The sequence below is a fragment of the Mesoplodon mirus genome (genome assembly GCF_964341445.2).
Source record: "Mesoplodon mirus genome assembly, chromosome: 16".
NCBI classification, from domain to species: Eukaryota; Metazoa; Chordata; class Mammalia; order Artiodactyla; family Ziphiidae; genus Mesoplodon; species Mesoplodon mirus.
Genome location: NC_138992.1, coordinates 35589093 through 35612106, shown reverse-complemented (window position 1 = coordinate 35612106; position 23014 = coordinate 35589093). Strand labels below are relative to the sequence as shown.

The 23014-nt window shown below is 36.2% G+C and overlaps 1 protein-coding gene across 9 annotated transcripts in view; it reads left to right on the top strand.

Annotated features, from left to right (window-relative positions):
• VPS13B (vacuolar protein sorting 13 homolog B) overlaps positions 1 to 23014 on the top strand; it is a 791361-nt gene that overhangs the window by 530922 nt on the left and 237425 nt on the right. For all 9 annotated transcript variants that reach the window (XM_082600778.1, XM_082600779.1, XM_082600780.1 and 6 more), the window contains one exon: positions 14767 to 15454. In XM_082600778.1, coding sequence (XP_082456904.1) covers positions 14767 to 15454 — 688 coding nt within the window. The remainder of the gene's footprint in view (positions 1 to 14766; positions 15455 to 23014) is intronic.

Here is a 23014-nt window from a genome sequence, read left to right as displayed (position 1 = left end):
TATCAATATCATCAGCCATCAATGCACATCAGCACCACCATGAGATACCACTTTGCACCCACTAGGATGGCTATGATGATAAAGACAGATAATAACAAATATTGTTGAAGATGTGGAGAAATTGGAAGCTTCATACACTTGGTGGGAATATAAAATGTTGAAGCTGTTTTGGAAGACAGTCTGGCAGTTCCTCAAAAGATTAAACATAGAGTTTATATAACCCAACAGTTCCACTCCTGGTCATATAACTAAGAGAAATGAAAACATATGTCAACACAGAAACTTGTACCTGAATATTTATATCAGCTTTATTCATAATACCTAAAAAGTAGAAGCAACCCAAGTGTCCATCAACTAATGAATGAATAAGCAAAATGTACTATATCCATACAGTGGAATATTACTTAGCCATATAAAGGAAAGCAGTATTGACACATACTACAACAGGGATGAACCTTGTAATCATGGTGCAAAGTGAAAGAAACCAGTCACAAAAGACCACACACATATTGCATGATTCCATTTACATGAAATGTTTAGAATAGGAAAATCTGTAGAGACAAAATAGATTAGCGGTTGCCAAGGGCTGGTGGGGAGGGAGGAAAGTGAGATTGTGAAGGAAAGTGATTACTAATGGGCACGGGGTTTCTTTTGGGAGTGACAAAAATGTTCTAATACTGATTGTGGTGTTGGTTTCATATCTCTGCACATATACCAAAAAACATTGATTTGTATACTTTACACAGATGAATATTGAGGTGAATATCTCAATAAAGCATATATTTAAAAATTACAAGTGGTGGTTGACCTGTAGCTGATTTGAACTTTGTGGCCCTCAAATCACAGGCATACACATGCATGACACAACCATCCTGGGCAGCTTTGCTTTTATCTGTTTTACATATTGTGCGTCTGTCCTCCCCCACCTGCGCCTCCCCCACTACCCTATTACTCCATAAGATTTTCTTTGAAGAAAGAGTACTGTGGCTAAAAGCAGTTTGAAAATCTCTGGAGACTGAGCTCCAGAACCAACTCCAACTCTAATAAGCCATTATTCTGATGCATTGAACTGAGAATTTGAATTTGGCCTAGATTACCCCATTCTTGCTCCATGTCAACAAAAGGAAAGTTGTGAACAAAGACAGTTTTTCCCAACGTAGCTGCACACAGGTGTGACTTAGTGGAAACTGTGAAACTCAGCCAGGTCTTCAATTCCCTAGTGTAGTGCTGTATCGCCAAGCTCTGCTTCCTGTTCTTGAATACAATGATTTGCTAAAATAGAGACACCTGGTCCCAGAACCTTGCAAAATGGATTTTTTCTTTCAACATTTCAAAATATATTTATATATTGATGAAGCCTTTCTCTGAGAAGCCATCTGTCTGAAATCTGCAGCAATAAAAAACTTCCCTAGACCTTATATATTCATAATGGTGTCTGTTGCTTCACTCCTCTATTCCTTTCTCCTCCCCCTTCCTTATTTTTTCATTCATTCATTTATTTAGAAAGTGTGTATTTATGAAGCGTCTACTGTGTGCCCAGCATTAGGTATTTAGCACTGAACAAAATTAACTCGTCCCTATAATTATGGATCTTGCCATCTACTAGGGAGCCATATATTAACAATAAAAAGTTTTTAAAATTTCAAATTGTAAGGGCTATGAAAGAAAGAAATAAGGTTCTGAGATAGAGATTATGGAGGTTGTTATTTTAAAAGGAACTCTGGAACCGTATTGCCAATGTTCAAATCCCAACTTCACCATTTACTAGCTATGTGATTTTGAGCAAGTTAGTTAAGTTTTCTGGGCCTCAGTTTATCTTAAAATGGAAATAATAATAGTACCTAGTTTATAGAGTTCTGAGGATTAAATGAGTTGATGTAGAAAAGTGCCTAACATATACTAAGTGCACATAGAAACGTGCCTGACACATTCTAAGCATCCAGAAAGTGTTATCTGTGTGTTGGTGGTGTTGCTTTAGAAAATATCAGGTCATCAACTAGTTAGATTATCATTATTGCTATATTAATCACCTTCATCACTGTCATCCACATATACTTATCTCACCACATATACATGCTCTGTGCACAGGATTTACAAAAATGGATGTGGTGTGTTTCTGGACTCAAGAATCCTACAATCTAGTAAAGAGAGCATAAGGATTATGAGAAAATAGCAATAGAAAACAGCATATGCTAAGTACCAGATACGTGATAAAGATAGTATGTCCTACAGGATTGTAGGAGAGAGAGTAGTCATTCTGGGCTCATAAAGGAAAGGACTTCATAGAAGAAATGGACCCTTAAGAAAGAGGGCATTCCAGGCTGGCATGGATGAAGATGTGGAGGCAGGGGGGTGAATGTGAAGTTCCAGAACGGAGGATTTGAATAGAGCAGTAATGACAGTGGTTTAGAGAGGAGGTCTCAGAATATTGGTTAAATTATTCAGTATGCAGTGGTCTGCCATGACCAGATTCTGAGCTGGAGTGATCAAATAAGATTTCTATCACTGGTCTGCTGAGGCCCACTCCTTCATACATTATACTTTCTTTCACATCCCCATCATCATCATCTGGTCAATTGCTTTCTAACTGGTGGTACTACCTGCAATCTCTCTGCTCTCCACTCTCCTACTCCCACTGCACATTTTGATGACATTAATTTTTCTCAAGCATCCTTTTGTCACTTATTTGCTTAGAAAGTTCTTCATTTTCCATTACCTACAGCAGTTTCTCAGTTGTTAGTGTGCATAAAATTACTGGGATTTTATTAAAAGTGCAGGTCACCTCTCACCTTCAGGTAGGATACTTCTGGTGTGGGGCCTGAGAATCTCTGTTAAAACCCTAAGTCATTCTGACTCAGGTGATCAAGTGACTCTGCTTTGAGGAAGACTGGCATAAAACTAAGAGTCCAGTTAACCTGCCACCTAGAATCTTGCTTTATCCAACCTAATTTTTCACTATTCTCATTAATACATCTTCAGTTTGAGCAAAATGGGACATTTCCTTTTCTGTACACTTATCCGTGCCCTGTTTTGTCTTTTGTCCCTTTTTCGTTTATGTGGTTCCCTCAGCCTCAGTGTCCTTACTGCCATTTCAACAAGTCTTGCTTCTTTCAGTCTTGGTTCAGATGTGTCCTAACAGCATCTTTATTAAGTATCTCTAACCTAGAAGGCAGGGTCCCAGTTTAACTGATTTTTATATCTACTCCCCCACGCAAGGACCTAAATGAGCACCTTGCAAATGATTCAGTTCATTTGTTCCTCCCTTAATTTATTCAGTAAAAAATATTTTTTTTAATTTTTATTGGAGTATAGTTGATTTACAGTGTTGTGTTAGTTTCAGGTGTATAGCAAAGTGAATCAGTTATACATATACATATAGCCACTCTTTTTTTTTTTAGATTCTTTTCCCATATAGGCCATTCAGAGTATTGAGTAGAGTTCCCTATGCAGGTTCTTATTAGTTATCTATTTTACATATAGTAGTGTATATACGTCAGTCCCAATCTCCCAATTTATCCCTCTCCCCACTTATCCCCTGGTTACTGTAAGTTTGTTTTCTACATCCTTGACTCTACTTCTGTTTTGTAAATAAGTTTATTTGTACCCTTTTTTTTTAGATTCCACATATAAGCAATATCATATGATATATGTCTTTCTGTGTCTGACTTCACTCAGTATGACAGTCTCTAGGTCTCTCCATGTTGCTGCAAATGGCATTATTTTGTTCTTTTTTATGGCTGAGTAATATTCCATTGTGTGTGTGTGTGTGTGTGTGTGTGTGTGTATGGCATCTTTATCTATTCCTCTGTTGATGGACATTTATTGAGTGCTTACCATGTATCAAGCACTGGTGATAAAGTAGTAAAATAAACACACAGAAAGTCTCTGTTTTCATGGACCTTATATTCTAGTGGGACAAATGTTCTTAAGTATATATTGAAAGTGTTTTGTTATCTGTCAGGGCTATGTGGAATACTTTAGGAAAGGGAGAGGCCAGTGCAAGAAACTAATTAAGGAACTCTAGTAATTAGCCAGTGTAGAATGGGAAGGGTAAGTGAAAATAGAAAATACAAAGGACACAGCAAGGGTAATTAATGAAATGAAGGAATGACCAGCAGTATTTGGTGGGGCCAGGAAGGAGTACTCAATATTTGAGCCTCTTGAGAAGGAACAAATAAATAAAAAGTTAAGATATAGAGGTGATATTTTTTGGGAAAAGGTGTTTTTAAATGTTATGGTGATCTTTCAGGTGTGTGATATTAATAATGGGATATCTGAGTAGAAATGCTCAGTAGCAACTACAAATATAGGGGTCTTGTAAGAGCCCAGTCCTCTCTACTTTTCCCCTTCTGCAACTCAACTCACAATATTCTTTCAATCCCAGCTGTTCAGGGCCAAAATCCTCCCAAGAAATATTCTGTGTCTCATTCATTTGATTTTCTGAGGATGTGATATGACTCCATGCGTTGGCCCCATTTCCCTTTTCTCCAAGTATTTGTCTAGAATGAGACCTAAGCCCAACTCCAAAAAACCATCTCTAATGATGGCCCTTCCTTGAATGGCTCTTAGCTGACTGGGGATTTGGCTTGCTGGAGGAACAAGGAAGACATCATAATTGAACCAGAGAGTCTTTTAAAATGGGGTATGGTGGTGTGTCATCATCTCCCTATGTGACAATCACTGTGGTCATTTATGATTCTTGGGAAAACAGGCTAAGGTTGGAAAGGCAGATTGTTAAATCATTGTTAAATCATAACACAGAGACTGATTGGGAAGCTGCCTGCATAGCCTGGAAAATCATCTTTCTGAATTCTTGTAGTTGATCCAGCCAAAAAACTCAAATCATTTTAGACTCCTGCCTTTCTCTCATAATACCCAACATCCAATTTGTCAGCAAATACTGGTTGTGAGTGTGTGTGTGTGTTATCGTATAAAATTTTATTACCTGACTTCCCCACTAGAATGTAAACTCCATGAAGGTAAGGACTTTGTTTCTGCTATATCCCCAGCCAGTGCCTAGAGCATAGTAGTTGTTCAATAAGAATTTGTTAAGTGAATGAATAATGTGAAATAAAATTGTTATTCCACATCTTGCTCAGTAATTTTGACATTGGCTCATGTTTAAGAAACTCAAGAAATATTTTATCCCAATAAAATTATTATAGTTAAAGTCTAAACATTAACCATACTTGGCTGAATAATGTTACCTTAAAAATACTGTTGGCCCTTGAACAATGCAGGGGTTAATCTGTGTATAACTTACAGTCGGCCCTCTGTATTCAAGGTTCCTTTGCATCTGTGGGTTCAAGAAATTACAGACCACATAGTACTGTAGTATTTACTATTGAAAATATTCGCATATAGGAGGACCCACGCAGTTTAAACTTGTTCAATTGTTAACTATAATATTTTTTTTAAAAAAAATAGAAACTTTATTCCTTAACTGGTTTAGAGAGATGTAAGGTCTTCCCAGAGTTAGTTACTACTTTAATGTTTGTAGAGATGATGCTTGATATTTGGGAGGTAGTAATGTACATTTTCCTTCTAACTTTTAAACTTTTATTCAAGCAGTCCCACATGACTGGGAATATCCTTAAGGTATAGGTTGGATTACCTTCATTAATGTACAGAAAGTTTCTTTCTTAGAACTGCAAGAATTACTTGGGATATATCAGCATATGAAAATTTACGAATGTTGTAGGGCTAGCTGACCAGAGCTAAAGTTAGGAATACTTAACCTGATTTAGAGAATACTTCAAATTTCTAAGGATTGAAGGGAGAGGTTAATATGATCAAAGCAGTTTGTGTGGAAGGCCATTTTGACCTAGTGATGATTTTTATGGAGTAGCAGAGAAGAACAAAGTTGTTCTAATAGAAAAGAAGAAATGGCTGCAGGGCATAAGCAAATGTTTCTCTCTAACATCTTGACTATTTTGCATTTCAAGTCTGTTGCATCATTAAGGTATTGATAACATATGACACACAGAGAATCAATATATAGCTTTAGTTCAATTTGGATTTAATCTGCCATTGTGAAGTTAAAGGGGAGCCAATAAAAGTTTGTAAATGACCCTGTATTCTATAATGTCTTGATGTACTTCAATAAAATCAGATACAGTGTAGAGAATACTGATATTCAGGTTCACTTTGAAGAAAATCTACAGTTAACTGAACCAGGTTTGTTTAGATTTAGTAAATAGAATATATAACAATGAAAATCATCTTAATATTTTTGTTAACTATATTCTGTTTGACAATGAAAATCAGCTACTGGTTAAAGTTAATTATGGATATACTTAAACCATTTTCATTATTTTTCAACTTGTACTGAATATTAGGGGAAATTTTTTAACGCATGCTTTTGCTTCATTTCCATAACTCTGCATAGTTTCTTTAAAAGAGCATATGTGATTTGAGGGATAAAATAATCAAGGATTCGTACGGTTTTTTATCGGTAGAAATTTCTCCAAGTTCAACTCTAGTTTTCTTATCAGAAAAATCAGGTTCATAATTGCAAGGCAAAGGCCAACTGGAATAGTTAATAAGCATATTCTACTTCTGCAGTGCTGCAGAAACTAAATGCAAACTTTTCTGTGACTCTTACAGAGAATGCATAGGCTGGGTAAACTTTCATCTGCTTCAGGGTCAGGGCTGATTCAATCTTACTGCAAGTTTATGAGAGTGGCTGATGTGATACAGTTGTTTCTAGTAAAATCAGGCTAGCTCTAAGGAGCCAATCTAAGTCAGTCTGTAAGTAAAATTCTATGAGAAACAGACTCCAACTCAGACACAATTGTAAACCCTGATATAATGAGGACTTGCAGCTGATTTAATCCTATTGAAAATCTTTAAGCAGCCATGGGACAAAATGGTTTCCACATTGACATCAGTGGAATGAACCTTGGATTTCATCAGTATGAAGTTGTTACCTTGTACACATAGTAGCCACTTTTTAAGAATTAACATCATGGCCATTTCAAAGCAGGTTGTTGTTTCTAAGATGTACAGGCATCTACTTTGATTAAGATCCGAGTTCCCAGAATGTGTCAATATTTATTTTTTAAAAACTGAATTCATTATAAAAAGCAAGCAAGTCAAACTTAAACTATGGAGTTAGCATAAATCAGTTAGATCTAGTCTCCTTGAACAAAAATGGCTAACCTATTCCAATTTTATATGTGAGAGACGTAGAGAAAGAGAGAGAGAATCAGAACTGTTTCTGAGTTAAGACTTTGTATGTGAAGTCTTGCCTGGAACTAATTTTTTTTTTCATGAATTTAAAAGCCCCTGAAAATAAGCTTATGCTGTGAAATCATATATGTTTGAAAGGACAGACAGGTACAAAAGTCTTCAGGGTCAGCTCTGCTGATAAAATCTCAATAAGTAGGATTTGAATTTGTATGGATAGGTTGGTGTGTATACTTTTTTTGTTGTTGTTGTTTGGTTTATCATATTGAAACAGACATTGATAAAGATCTAGGTATTATAGTCAGTTTAGCACTAGAATTGGTCCCTTTTCATAATTTACAACTTAAATTAAGACAATAGACCAAATACAACTACAGTAAAACACAACCTTGCCTGAACTATCTCCATGCTTCTTTTATTGCAGTTAGCACTGGTCTTGAAATGTGAATATTTCAACTGATACTTAACAGGCAGTAGTGGCCTCATACTGTAACTTCAAAGAGCCGGAAAAGTAACTTCATGAAAGGGAAAACTTGAAACTATAGTACTCTTTACCATTCTATCTGTTAAGCAGTGATGGGTATCATTAGTTCTGCTCTTTTGCATAATTACTGCAGTATTGTGAAAACTTTCTGCCATCCAACTGGGAACAATTATATCATGTGGGCTCTTGTATAACATTTGACTCAGAGAAATAAAATATAAAAAGCCCTTGTTTTCTAGCACTCTGTAGTACCCAAGTACATACAGTGCTTGTTCAAGTTTGTTTTTTAAGTAAAAAAATAACATGGATTGGTAACACTGAAGGAGGCATTTCATATCAAAGTCAATTCTTTATAATGTTTTTTTAATTTAATGTACTTAGATAAATTTTATCTAGCACATCACTGAGTTGCAGTGGTAGTTTGTCTATAAAATGATAAAAGTTCATGAAGTGTAATGCTGAAATCACTGAAAATTTGGGACTTAAAACTACACTTTTATTGTTCACTTGACTAAGTTAAGCAAGGTGAAATGAAGTATCTCTGATTGGTACAACAATTTGCTATTTATCTAAAGCTTCCAGTGTAGACTATCTCTATGTTAAAGGCATACAACAACCTTTCCCAGGAGCACCACCCTACCCTATCCCCAAAACCAAACTTTTTAAAGATACAGCTAGAAGAGTATATTTGAAAATATTTAGGCAATGAGGCACATAATTTTTTTAAGTTTTTAAAAATTATCCTTTGTAATTCCAGTATGTGAAACCATTAAAACACTGTAGCCAACTTTTTTTTTTATATTTGATTTTGTAAGATAGCATGTTTACTTTTTTGAATATATGACTACATTTTAGCAAGGGCAGCAAAATTAGAATAAATGTCACAGTGATATACAGATGTGATTGTCACTTTGATTTTGTGGTTTCACACTTGACTTTATCATAATTTGAAGGTGTGAAAAGTGAGCTCATGACTGGCAAAAGATATTTTGATCAAGGTTAAAGTATAACTGTTGCTGTTATATAACCATAATTTTGATAAGAAGGTGGGAAAATATGTGGATATGTTTATGTCTGGTGTATAAAGATTCCTTAAAAATACAAATTAAAAGAAATAATGTGAATTAAAATATTGGAATAGGTGCTGAATTGCCATTTTTGTCAGCCATCAAAACAAAAATTATATGTTTTAGTCTTTGTTAATTCTCAAGGTTGATTTCCACATACTTTACATTTTTTAATATCCATTTACTTGCAGCATATTTATTAATATGGGTAACTTTTGAATGTGCTTGTAAAAATGTTGATATGGCCAAACAAGAAGTTTCAATCAATCAAGCTATCTTTCTCCACTCCAGAGTTCTACTGCAGAACATCTGATTAACGTCATTTGAAATTATTTTAATGCATTCTTTGGTATTGTCACATAAAGTGTGATTTTAGCCACTACTCCTGAGATACTATGGCTCTTACCAGACTCCAAGGTGAGCTAGTAAACTTACCTATCTCAGTACATTAAAAGGAGGAATTAGCTTCCCTAGCTACTAGTCCAGCTTTCAGCACCCTTTCCGTGGTGGCTATCTGTACCACATATAGCTGTGAAAGGATGGGGAAATGCGCTGAAATGATCTAAGAAGTAAACTATCAACTTGACATGTTTTCCTAGCTATTGAAAACCTTCTCATATTGAAACCCATTGATAGTGAAACTGTAGAATTCCTGTGATTTAAGTACCATCTGGTTGTGCTCAAGGCTTTAAAGCTGTTATCTCTGCATAAAATTTCAGAGTCCTATATTTTTTTCTTCACCAAACTATCCATTTTTAAGCCACAAATATTTTTCCAGCTTTTTCAGATTTTATCTGAAAGTATATTTTAACAGTATTTAAATAGTTCTTAAACAATAACAATTTATCTTGATAGATGGCATGCTGTGTTTTTTCATTTTATTTTAATTAGCCATTGTGGAACCAAATTCCCTTTTGTTTTAGTCTTTTGAATATTGTTTAATTATAGTTATCATGCCAGATATCTTAAAGGTTATTTTACCAATACAGTTTCATTTAACATAACCCATATGGAATCAATAGCCCAGTTTCCTAAAGTGAATGCTTGGAAAATCTTACATTCATATGTTAAGAGTACACATCCTTTCCTCATTAGTTGGAAAGTACAGGGATTTTGGCACAGGTTCTGTGTGGAAGCATTGTGCAGCTTTTATATGGATTTTGTTTTTAGCCTTTGATGACACTGTTTAGAATAGGAAGTATCTAATAAGTAAAGCATTTTGTCTCAAGTGCTGCCAGTGTGTTTAATATATGCCTGGAGGTCTGAAACATTATCTTCTTCGCTGCAGTAATATGCATTTAATTCTCTGAAAGCAGAAGGTCGAACTTTTAAAAGGGACGCAAAGTACATTTTCAAACAGAATAATTCAAAACATATGGAAGAGGGGACCAGAGTAATGTACAGTTGGTTTTTATGGTTTAATCATGATCATGTTAATGCACACCAGTAGCTAATTAAAGAAAACTTTTATTGTCCATTTTAAATGAGTTAGGTAAAGAGTGGGAGAGCTGATGTAATAGCGCTGCCCAGAGATACATGTTTCTGCCGCATTCACTAACAGCAAGCAGATACTGCTATTTTTGACAACTTAAATTATTAGTCCCCTTGGACGATAATAAAGGAAAAGTTATTTTCAGAGTTACTACACTGTGAACTTTTCTTTTTCCACAAAGGAATAGTAAATTGATGCCCAAGTTTAGGGCTTAGCACACATAATTAGTTATAAAACCTTCTTGATAGGCCAGATACTCTTCAATATAATAGATAAATCTGCAGTGGCCTGGTGACAAGCCAATGGATTTTTAACTATGTCTCAAAATCACCAGATTATTTATTTCAGTTCTACAAATAGTGCGGAAACTTAGAAAACTGGAGGAAGTCTTGACTTTTAACTGATTTTTAAGAATTTAGTCGTCTAATACTGGGAAAGTTGTACTCCCCCCACCACCACCACCAATAAGAGAGTCTTTCATCTCTGGGTCATTGGTTCAAATTCCATTTTGCTCAGTAGTGAGTAGAATTAGTTACCATCTGACTTCTGTTCAGTAACCCATGTGACCCGAGCTGATAGCTGCCATCCTGCCCCTGCTGGTTGTTTATATCACAAGATCGTGCTCCTTGACGTTCACTAGAGTCTAACGTGACAATCTCAACGGGTAATAGGGCTGGACACTGCATTTCTTTATCTTTACCTACAGGTGGTTTGTTTTGTCATATTAACACTGATGGGGAACACTTTCAAGAAAGAGAGGCTAGATTTTTAAATACAAATTTGTAAATCAGAAAAAGGCAATGTAATGCTCTGTGCATAGAAGGTATAGTCTCATATAGTTAATTGCAGTTGCCTTTCCTGATTGAGAGAATAAAGATAGTTGAGTTCCTGATTTGAGTTTCTTGTGCAACTGAATCTAAAGGATTTTTTTAGTTATGCTGTACACAGATATTTGGTTTGTAATGCTTCAAAATGTGGGCAGTAAATCCTAGATTACTTATGTACTTGATTTTATTATCTTTTCACATATTATTTGAGAATTCCTAGCTGGTAGTGGATTTGGAGGTATATTTGAAATTTTTATCATAGATAACTAAAACCTTTGCAATTAAATTGTCCTTTTGATAATTGCCTTATTTTTATTTTACTGAATTTTAAAATTAAATACATTCATTTGTTTGGCCAGCACACAGTTATTGAGCTTTATTATGTGACAGGCAATGTGGTGTGTGCTACGAGTACTGATGGCATTCTCTCCTACCCGTAGTCGACCTTGGGATTAATCTCTTTAAGCCTCAGTTTCCTCAGCTGTAAAATGGGGATAACAGTACCCCCTTTAAAGGGTTGTAACACTTAGTCAAGAAAATGTGTGTAATGTGCTAACGTTTGGCAAATAATAAATATACTCAGTGTTATCTTATTTTTTATCTTCAATTGCTCACAGTCTCTGAGACAGACCAGTGTTTGAAAAATGCTATAATAGCATTAGTTTGTTATAAAAGCATAGAAGCTGAAAAGACTAGCACCATCTGGAAAGGTTGAGAAAGTCTTCACAAAGAAGATGACTTCTTTTGTTAACTTACCCTTTATTGAGTGCCTACTACGTGTGGTCAATACATTAACACATTTAATGATGCAACAACTTTGTGGGTTGAGTATTAATGTCCCCAGTGTGAGGATGAGCATCTAGCAGAGACATAGGATTTCTTCAAGTGTGATCAGCGCAAAACGTGGAGGATGCAGATAAGGAAAGAGCTCATGACTATGTCTAGACAGACCTTAAAGAGTACAGTATACACATATATTTACATATTAACAATTATGTATTTCTAGTCTGCAGAGCAATTTTTTCATTTAATATTGTATCAGAAACTAACATCTCATCAAACGTTTATGGATCCTCTCTTCAGTGTACTAGGCACTGCACTATTCCTTGGTGATAGACAGAAGCAAAATGATATGGCCCAATCCTTCCAGCAGTCCTTCACCTGGTAAAAGAGACAGACACACAACAGCTGCCCATTATCAGGCATTTACTATATGCCAGGCAGTGTGCTGACCTCTTTAGGTACATTAGCTCATTGAATCCTTGTAGTAACCCCTTGAGGTCGGATTGATTATCCCCATTTTACAGATAAGATCATGTAGCCTTAGAGTGGATTGTAATTTGTCCAGTAACGTACAATTAGCAGGTGTCACACTTGACCCTACTTCCCTCTGACTCCAAAGCCTTTAGATTGTTTTAATACTATCTGATACTGCCGCCACAGAACATTTTAGTAGAAAATAATAAATTCTAAAATAGAAGTCTGAGTTAACTATTAGGATCACCAAGCAGGAAAAGAGTTGAAAGCAAAACTCTCAGACAGGTGTCATTGTTCTGAGTCTTCATGGATAGCTAAATGCTTGCCAGCTACAGTGAGCTCAGAAGGGGGCTCCAGGAAGGGAAACAGCATGGTATCCCTAGAATGGTTTAAAAGAACGTGGTGTCTTCAGAGAACGGGGATTAGCTGTTTTTGTTTCAAATACCTGAGGCTGGATTTTTCTAACAACAATGTGCCTTCCTCAACAACTTTAAAATAAATTAACAAAAACTATTATTTGAAATTTTTTAATGACTATAATATCATTGTCTTGAATTATTTAACTGTCCTTTAACATTTTCACAAGCAACTTATAATAATTTGTAGCATGTGGAAAAATGATACTATATTTAACAAATTAAGGAATAGCCTAAAAAATGAGAAGCAATACCCAGTACTTTGGGAATACTTTTCCACTGCTGATTGTAATATAGTTTAGTGCACCCTTTTTGGAAAGGTGCTGGCAATATTTGACAACCTTAAACTTCTTCATACCATTTACCTAGTAATCCCACTTCTAGGATCCTCTTAAGAAAATCTTAATAGATGTTTGTCATAGATGATTGTTGGCAAAAGTTGAATACCTGAAACTCCAATTATATGGGAATAGTTGAACAAATTATTCCTAATGCTAAATGAAATATTATGCAGCTTTTAAAAATGGCATTTATGAAGAGTATATTAGCATGTAAAAAAATTGAGTTGCAGGGACTTCCCTTGTGGCCCAGTGGTTAAGAATCCGCCTACCAATTCAGGGGACACAGGTTTGATCCCTGGTCCAGGAAGATCCCACATGCCGCAGAGCAGCTAAGCCCGTGCGCCACAACTACTGAGCCTGTGCTCTAGAACCCGTGAGCCACAACTACTGAGCCCACACACCACAACTACTGAAGCCCGTGTGCTTGGAGCCCGTGCTCTGCAACAAGAGAAGCCACCGCAATGAGAAATCCATGCACCTCAACGAAGAGTAGCCCCTGCTTGCGCCAACTAGAGAAAGCCCGCATGCAGCAACGAAGACCCAACGCAGAGAGAAAAAAAAAAAAAAAAGGGTTTCAAATTTGTCTCTACAGTATTATTATAACCATAAAGGAGTGGAGGTGGGGGGAACCTCTGCACAGGTAGGAAAAAAGACGAAAGGAAATACACTGAAAGATTGCCATTGGCTATGTTTGGTAATAAAATGGGGGTCGGGAGGATTTTTTCTCTCAGACGTTCCATGATTTCTTTAATGAATCTGAATGACTTCAGTGAAAAAGCAAGTGAAATATCTAGGTCTCAAATCGTGTATCACAAACTAATGGTTGGGAGACTAAAAAAAAGGAACCAAAGAATCAAACTGGAGGTCTTGCTGTTGTGCTGCCAAAGTAGTCATAACTGCTGCTACCACCACGTTGTTTTTTGTTCTCTGTGTAGGCAATTGGTGGAAATTTTTGAGAAATCATGGATACATTCAGTGCACAAAGGGAAAATCCACCTTCAAGGGTTTTCATTACTTACATTTTGCTTGATCACTTACACTTACCCTTGTTTCAAGTCCTGTTGTAGTAAAGGAAAATAAACATCATTTTGAATGGCACACATTTAGTTTTCTTTGTCCTTCATAATTTAGGACTACTGACTTTTCCCTCTTACTATCCAAAATCCTACAAATCAGTTTTATAATGACAGGGTAAACAATATAAACTACTCCTGCCTAAAATAGAATTTCAACCAATAGTAATCATGATTTGGAAACAGTTTATTATACTACTTGGAAGATCACGGTAAAGAATGCTAACTAATGTAACTCTTTAAAAGGCAAAGAAAGTAAAGTCTGACACCAAAAGGTACATTTTATTTAATTTTTTTTTTCTTTTGCCTTGTGGGGATCTTAGTTCCCCGACCAGGGATTGAATCCGGGCCCTCTGCAGTGAAAGCGCAGAGCCCTAACCACTGGACCACCAGGGAATGCCTCTGAAAAATATATTTTAATGACAGAAATGCACATTTGATGTTTATCCTAAGTATTGTCTTGGCATTTTAATATGAATAATTTTTTTGAAAGAGCACCTAGTTTCTTTTTATGATTACTCTCAATTATACTAGACCCATTTTTAACATGTTTCTATAACATTTATGTAGTAACACTTGGAATATAACTAGTTTAAAATATTTTATTATTTTTCCTTACAGATCTCTAAGCAAGAACAGAAAAAAATGGATACATATGATGGAACCATGGCTGATGCCTCATCTCGGTACAGTGGTGCTCAGGATAGTGGAATTGGCAGTGACAGTGTTAAAATCAGAATCGTACAAATAGAGCAGCACAGTGGTACCAGTCAGCATCGCATTGCCCGTCCCTCACGCCAGTCATCAATTGTAAAAAATCTAAATTTTATTCCTTTTGACATATTTATTACTGCAAGTAGAATCTCACTAATGACCTATTCCTGTATGGCCTTGCCCAAATCAAAATCGCAAGAACAAAAGGATAATGAAAAAACAGGCAAGAGTTCATTAAATCTCCCAGAAGTTGATTCAGACATCACTAAGCCCAGCCAGGCATGTATTTCCATGGTTACAGCAGAAGATCTCTTAAGCAGCAACGTATCTTTTCCTTCAGGGAAAAAAATAGGGGTCATCTCTCTGGAAAGTCTGCATGCATCCACAAGGTCATCTGCTAGACAAACGCTTGGCATAACTATCGTTCGGCAACCTGGACGAAGAGGAACTGGTGACCTGCAGCTAGAACCTTTTTTGTACTTTATTGTGTCCCAGCCTTCTTTGCTTCTGAGCTGTCACCACAGAAAGCAGCGAGTGGAAATATCCATTTTCGATGCTGTGCTTAAAGGAGTGGCCTCTGATTACAAATGTACAGGTAAGAGCCTTCAAATTTACTGGGGTGCTAATCACTACTACTGCATACTAAGTTTTAGTCCCAAACTTTGAATATTGATCAAGCAGAAAACAGCTGGCAGACCAGACAAGACTTCTTTTCTCTACAGAATATGTAAATATGTAAAGTTCATGTCCCACAGCTGAATCATGTTTAAGTAAATGTTTGAAATGTAACAGGGTTTTTAGCCTTGGTGTTCTTACTGTGCCTCTGAAGTTTTTTTCAGGAACTGAATGAAACAGGGGCTCTTTCTGGCCTATTGAAATGCTTAACAATTTCCAGTGATTAGGAAGCAAAGTATTTTTTTCATATTAATAGCCCATAGGTATGCTTTCCATGTCAATGCAGCTGTTCAGGTAAAAAAAGAAAAACTGTAGAAAATGAAGTTTATTGTTTTGGTATTCTTTTGCCCTAATCATTTTGCTGTAACAACATAATATTAAGTGTATTTGAGAAGGTTTATCAGTAAAGTAAGATGACCTAAAGATTTTATACATCTGGGCTTCCCTGGTGGCGCAGTGGTTAAGAATCCGCTTGCCAATGCAGGGGACACGGGTTTGAGCCCTGGTCCGGGATGATCCCACATGCCGCAGAGCACCTAAGCCCGTGCGCCGTAACTACTGAGCCTGTGCTCTAGAGCCCATGAGCCACAACTACTGAAGCCCACGTGCCTAGGGCCTGTGGTCCGTGACAAGAGAAGCCGCCGCAATGAAAGCCCACACACAGCAACAAAGACCCAACGCATCCATAAATAAATAAATTTTAAATGCTACTTCCTTTAAAAAGAAAAGATTTTATACATCTACAATAAGCGCATTTATTAGTGGTGTTGGCCAGCTGGCTCTTCTTGCCCCATCCAAACCTTCCTTATAACCAGAGAGTGTCATATATTATAATAATTATTTTGAACTTCTGAAGCTTGTTGCCTGTTGAGACTAGGAAAGTGATCAGGGGTTCAGATTTAAGACGTATGGGCTGTTAAGTTACAAGAGCTAATGAAAACAGGGCCAAAGAAGTTACAGAGACCTTTTTCCCTGAGTTAATGTAGAATTAGAGATTTGGCGGGAAAGACTACCAGAGAGGGTAGCTGGATTGTCTTAAGATCCAGTATTGGAAGAGGGCCCTAGCAAGCCCGGGTATAATTCAGGCATTTTATTGTTCTCAGGTGGTCCCATGTAGCAGATGGACGCCAGCAGTGAGGTATCTGGAGAATTTGTCCAATCTGGAAGTCAGGCTGGTTCATTCTTGGCATTAAGGAGAATCATTTTACACAGCAGGCTCCTGGAGAGTAGGTAGCAGGTGTGAGGGTCAGGATTCAGCCCAAGGAAGTAGGTTCAAAGGAGCCCTTGGCTCTTGCTGAGGTATAGTTCAAGTCCTCTACTTTAGAAAGTGGTAACTGGCCAGTTGCTAAGGAGGAAAATCGTAGGGTTACCTCTTAGGCTGCCTGCTGGCCCTCTCTCCATTGATGTGCTGGTGCTGGCTCATACTGGCTCAAAAGAGCTGATTGTTAAATTTTTAGGAACTTTGAAAGACAGTTGTTAAACCACTGGTAGTTTAAATCGCCATAGTGAGAATATTTACACCACAGTTATTGGCAAATGCTGTCAATCAGCTGTCCTACTCTGAGAGCCAGATGTTAAACATTTACCGGCCACCACTGCCTCCCTTCTTCAAACGTGTTCTCATTTACTGAGTGCCTATAATATAATGGGACTTCAGGTCACTGGAGATGGGAGAAGTGCTGAAGTAGTTGATGTTATATGATTCAAGGACTCATGCCTGTAGACCTGATACCTGTTTGGGTGTCTGCTTAACATTGGCAAAAAGTAGGTGTAGGATTGGGAGAATAAAAGTTAATTCCAAGCCCCTCCTTAAGTGCTTTCAGCTGCAGTTGCTTTATGGGTGGGTGGCTTTAGCAGCTTCTACTAAAAGATACTAAGTTCAGCAGAGTTATCAGGGCTCATAGCAAAGGTGTACATTTGAATTATAACTGGTTCCTAGGTTGAAATAATAAAGTATTTTTTGTTTAAAAAAACATCCTTGTGCATAGACCAATGTGGAACCCAATTTCAGTAGATGAAGCTTAGGATGAAGGTTATGGGCCAGACTGAGTATAGGGGATTTACCTGTGGGAGGAAAAAGTCTTACATACCTCCTAAGGAGCATCCTTTACATAATATTCTTGTGGATGCCTTTCCTTACACAAAAAGCATCTTCTTGGACATTTACACTATGCTAATGGAGTCATAAGTTAGCATGTTTCTTTAAAATGAATTTAGTGATTTGGAGAAATTTGTCAGAAAACAAATAGTTAAAATACAATGGCTAAAAAAAAAAAAGTACAGCTAGCAATTATTGAGTATTCAGTCTGTGCCAGGCATTGTACTAACTGCTTTAAATGCATTATCTCACTTAATCCTCATAACAACTCTGTGGGAAATATGTTCCCATCTTACATAAAAAGAAACTAAAGTTTGGAGAAGTGACTTGTCCAAGATTACAGACTTAGCAATAAACAGAGCTAAAATACAAAACCAAGATTTTTTGGACTTCTGAGTCTCTCAACCTGTATGGCTCCATGGAGAGGAGAGAAGAATGTGAATTGCAGTTGTCAGTCAACCTCCATTGTCCCTCTCCAGACTATGCAAACGGTTCCCTTTCTTTGTTTTAACTGGTGAGTTTGCATATATGTGTCCATGATGTGACTACACAGTACAGCCTCTCTTGGTAAATGACAAACCTGAGTTGAAATTCTAACTCTGTCACTTAGGAGATGTGTACCTATCTATGTCATAGGGCGATTATGAAATCAAAAAGAGATAATTAGTGAAAGTACTGAGCATCGAGTCTAGCAAGTAGTAGGCCCTCATAAATGTTTGCTGCTACTGCTTTAGTTATTAATATCAATATATAGTAGAAAGATTACTAAATTAGGAAGCAGAAAGCCTGGGATTTAATTGTTCCTGTTAATTACAGAGTGATCTTAGCATGGCAGTTCACTTCTTTGGGTTTCTGTTTCCTTATGTGTAAAATGTGATGGTTATAAAAGATACCAACAAGGCTCATTCCAGATCTAAAGTTTTATCATTCTGTAATTTGGAATTTGTCTCCCCATACTTACCTTTCTAAAAATATTTAAACTAGCTTTGGCCTCAGGAAGTTGACATCTGTAAGCCACTACCCTATCAGATTACAATTTATTTTGACTTGTTTTAAAGATGCAAATTTTCTTTTGATATTCTAGTGGAACACAAATTAGTTTATTCAATACTTAAATACATAAATTTTATTAAATATTCATGAAGTTATTTTTCAAAAACTGATTTGAGGAATTTCTATTTTAAATTGGTCCACTTGAATGAACTATCCAAATTCCATTACCAATTTAGTCATCCAGAAATGCTTCATGTAGCGCTTTTAATCCTGAAGAAAGCAGTGTTCCATGTCCAGGATTCTTTTGAAGCTTTGAAATAGTAACCATGTGGGTAAGAAAAAAGAGAAAAATATGAATAACCGTAACACTAACATTCATGGGGAAGAGAAGGAGTAAGGTGGAAGTGGCCAGTTGCATTTCTGGATTCTGAAGTGAAGGACTATTGGCAATGTCTTAATTGGAGGGACAAAAAGGGGTATCACCAGGCAGCTAACTTTCTAAGAAAGGTCAGGGAAAGGTTAAAGGCATCATAAGTTAAAAATGAAAGAAGAAACATGTTATGTCTTTCTGTAGTGTTCATACTTTCTCTCGTTTCTAAAATTAATCCTTTTTTGTAAGGTAACTCAAGTGGCAGCCAACCAGTAGCAGTTTTAGCATATATGTGCAGTTAGTTCAGTGATCACCCAATTTCAGCATTTCAGATGCGCCAGAGGTTGTTATGGAGATAATGGATTTTCTTTTTTAAGAGGACAGAAACATTTGATTGTAAAAAAACTTTCAGCACAACAGCTTGTAATTGTTTACTGTTTTATGTGAAAGTCAAACTATTATTATATGTGCTAATGTTACTTTGTATGGAAATCATATGGAACAAAAAGTAAACAAAGAATTTTGTGTCACTCCTTCAAAACACTTATCATGTTCAGAAGATAATTTTCAAAAAAATCGTAATTCTTTTTTTTTTTTTTTTGCGGTACACGGGCCTCTCACTGTTGTGGCACAGGCTCCAGACGCGTAGACTCAGTGGCCATGGCTCACGGGCCTAGCTGCTCCGCGGCATGTGGGACCTTCCCAGACCCGGGCACGAACCCGTGTCCCGTGTCGGCAGGCGGACTCTCAACCACTGCGCCACCAGGGAAGCCCCATAATTCTTATATAAATACAAAATGAACATGTCAAAGATTTTACTTAACTCATTAATTAATGAGGGAACCAATAAGAATGTTACAAAAGAATTCATACATAGGAGACCTCTAAGGCCCTGGTCATCTCAGAGGTTTTGATTCTGTAATTCATAAGGATCATAAAAATGGTAAGAGCCATTTGATCACTGACTTCATTCATTGTTTAAGCATGGCTCTGGGTAATTCTAAAAAGATGGAAGTACTTTTAACATTAAATTATGAAGATGTGATTTTATTTGACATATTCAAGAGATTGCAGTGAAGACCCTGAAAGCAAATACTAAAAATCCTTTGAGCATTTTTGGAATATAGTGTTATAGCTCAAGGTAACTATTTTAAATTAATCAGCATGGTTTTTAAAATCACACCCTCCTCTTTTAGAAAATCAACTTGACATTATTTTAGTATGAACTTCTGATCCCTATTGTGCCTTCATTTCTAAACTCAGGCAATCTTTGGGAATAGTCATTCATTTTTTCTATTTGAACACTGGCTATTTATCAGACATATTCAAGATGCTGAGGAACCAGTAATAAGACCCAGTTTCGGCCTTCAGGCATCTCTCATCATTTAGTAATTATACTTATTATAGCTAATGATGAACGTTTAACAGGATATGGATCTTCATGACATGGAGAGCTTGTGAAACGCTTGAAGTTAAGTAAGAGTTAAGTAAGTACTGTAAGTTCTACTTCTGGAGAAACAATTTAGAAAAGCTTAGTATCATTTGTATGGGATGGCTTAAGGAAAACTGCTAGGATTTTGAGGAATGAAATAGGACTGCTCTTCATTTTATTTTTTATTTTTTATTTTTTTAGTAGTAATAGATTTTTCCCTAGCTGCAATTCAGAATAATTTTTAGTATTCTGTTTATCTATTTGCTTTTTGGCTGTGTGTCTTTGTAATGTATTTTAGTGGTTGCTCTGACGTTTCCAATATATATGCTTAATCTTTCACAGTCAGTCTAGTTAGTGGTAATATTTTAACACTCCAAGAAAATGTAAAAGCCTTACAATCATAAAGGTCTCTTTACCCTTCCCTATTTATGTTATAATTATCATATATATTACATCTATACATACTGAAAATCCTACCAGATAAGATTTTGACCTTTGTTTCAATAATCTTACATATTTTAAAGAACTAAAGAGGAAAAAACTAGTATATTTTATATTTCTCCCAGGAATTTACCATGTCCAGAGCTCCTCCTTCATTCCTAAAGTTCCGGGTTTTCCTCTGGTATACTTTCCTTCAGCATTAAGAACTTCTTTAGCATTTCTTTTAGAGCAGACCTGTAGCAACAAATTCTCTTAGTTTTCCATTATCTGGGAGTATTATTTTCTCTGTCTCTCATTCCTGAACGATATTCTTGATGGATATAGAATTCTAGGTTGACATTTCTTTCAGCACTTCAGTGATATTGTTCTACTCTCTTCTATCCTCTGTGGTTTGTGATGAGAAGTTCACGGTAATTCCAATCATTGTTTCCATATATGTAATGTGTTGTTTTCCTCTAGTTGCTTTCAAGATTTTTTTCTTTATCTTTGGTTTCCTGAGATTTATTATATGATGTGTCTGGACTTGATTTCTTTAAATTTATCCTGTTGGAGGTTCTCTGAGTTTCTTGACTCTGTAAATTTTTTTTTAACTAAATTTAGGAATTTTTGGCTATTCTTTCTTTAGATATTTTTCTGTACCAATCTTCCTACTCTCCTTTGGGGACTCCAAAGTTAAGCTTTTTTACATTGCTCTTCAGATCCCTGAGACTCCATTCACTGTTCTTTCTTTTTTCCTCTCTGTTCTTCATATTGGATAATTTCTATTGGATTTTTCTGTTTTAATATTTCCATTAGGTTATTTTTTTGTAGTTTCTGTTTCTCTTCTGAGAACTTCTATATTTCCATTTATTTCAAGCATGTTTACCTTTACCTCATGAAACACAGTTGTAATTCTTCCATAATATCTTAAATGCTTGTGCCACTGCCACCACAGCACAGCCACTGCATTGTACAGCTTTACACACACACACACACACACACACACACACACACACACAGCCCACCCTTGGGGCAAAACTAGGAGAGAGAAAAAAAAAAAAAAAAGCAGCTGGTTTCCCCAACAGTATTGAAAACAGGGGTCTTATCTTCCAGACAGGGTTTCTGATGGACTTTCGGCTGTTGCTGCCATCACTGTGCACCACAATTTAGGACTCACTCTCAAGTCAAAGTTATAAGGAAAAAGAGGAAAACTGAAACAAAACAAAATGGAAAATTCACCACTATTGGGTCATATCTGCAAGTGTAACTCCCCTCCCCAGTCTGCATTGCTCTTGTTTACTTTTGAGAGTCGTCAGGTATTTGTGTTTTGTCTTTTTTCTTGAGTTTTTAATTTAAGCAGCATGGGAGATGGGCTGTACTGAGCTTATTTCAATTTTGGCTGGCACCAGAAATCCTGCAATTTTAAGATAATAAAAATATTTTCTGGTCCATTAGTGGAGGCATGGTTTTCTGAGAAACTTAATACAGGATTTCCTCCAAAAGTGATACTTTAATATCTTTACATCTATAAGCACAGATCAGTTAAATATATTGTAATGAATAATTACTGCTCCCAGGGAGTTGTCAGCATTAACTTGATTCTGCCCATGTCACCATTAAGCAAAGAACATACCCAAATACTCAGAGGGTGGTAATAGTGTTCTCTCAATGTGCTCCTTAGGGATATTCTTTCATATATTATAAAATCAAGTTAGAAGAGGAAATGCTATGAAACTCATTGTTCCTCATGTCAATCTGCCTTCTCAGCACATGTGACTATATAGACATATGTGTGTATCTTATAAGACCATTTATACACATATATATTAAAAAACCTAATTCTACATGGGATGCTACCCAGAATAAAATGGAATCTTTATGTATACCTATATCTACATCTATTTTAGAAACGTGAAGTGAAATAAGAATGATGAGAATTGCTTATGATTTTGAAAGTGTCATTAATAAAATATAGTCCCCAGTCTGCATAATTTAGTGATCTTAAATTGTACCAGCTATACTTGAAAGTGTTTCATGTTACTCTCCGTAATTTAAAAAAATGGCAAATTATTTGAAGTATGAATTATCAACTTCAATTTCTTTTATGACTATTAATACTAATAACCTATAAATGATTTTCCATCTAGTCCAAGTAGATAGTATATCT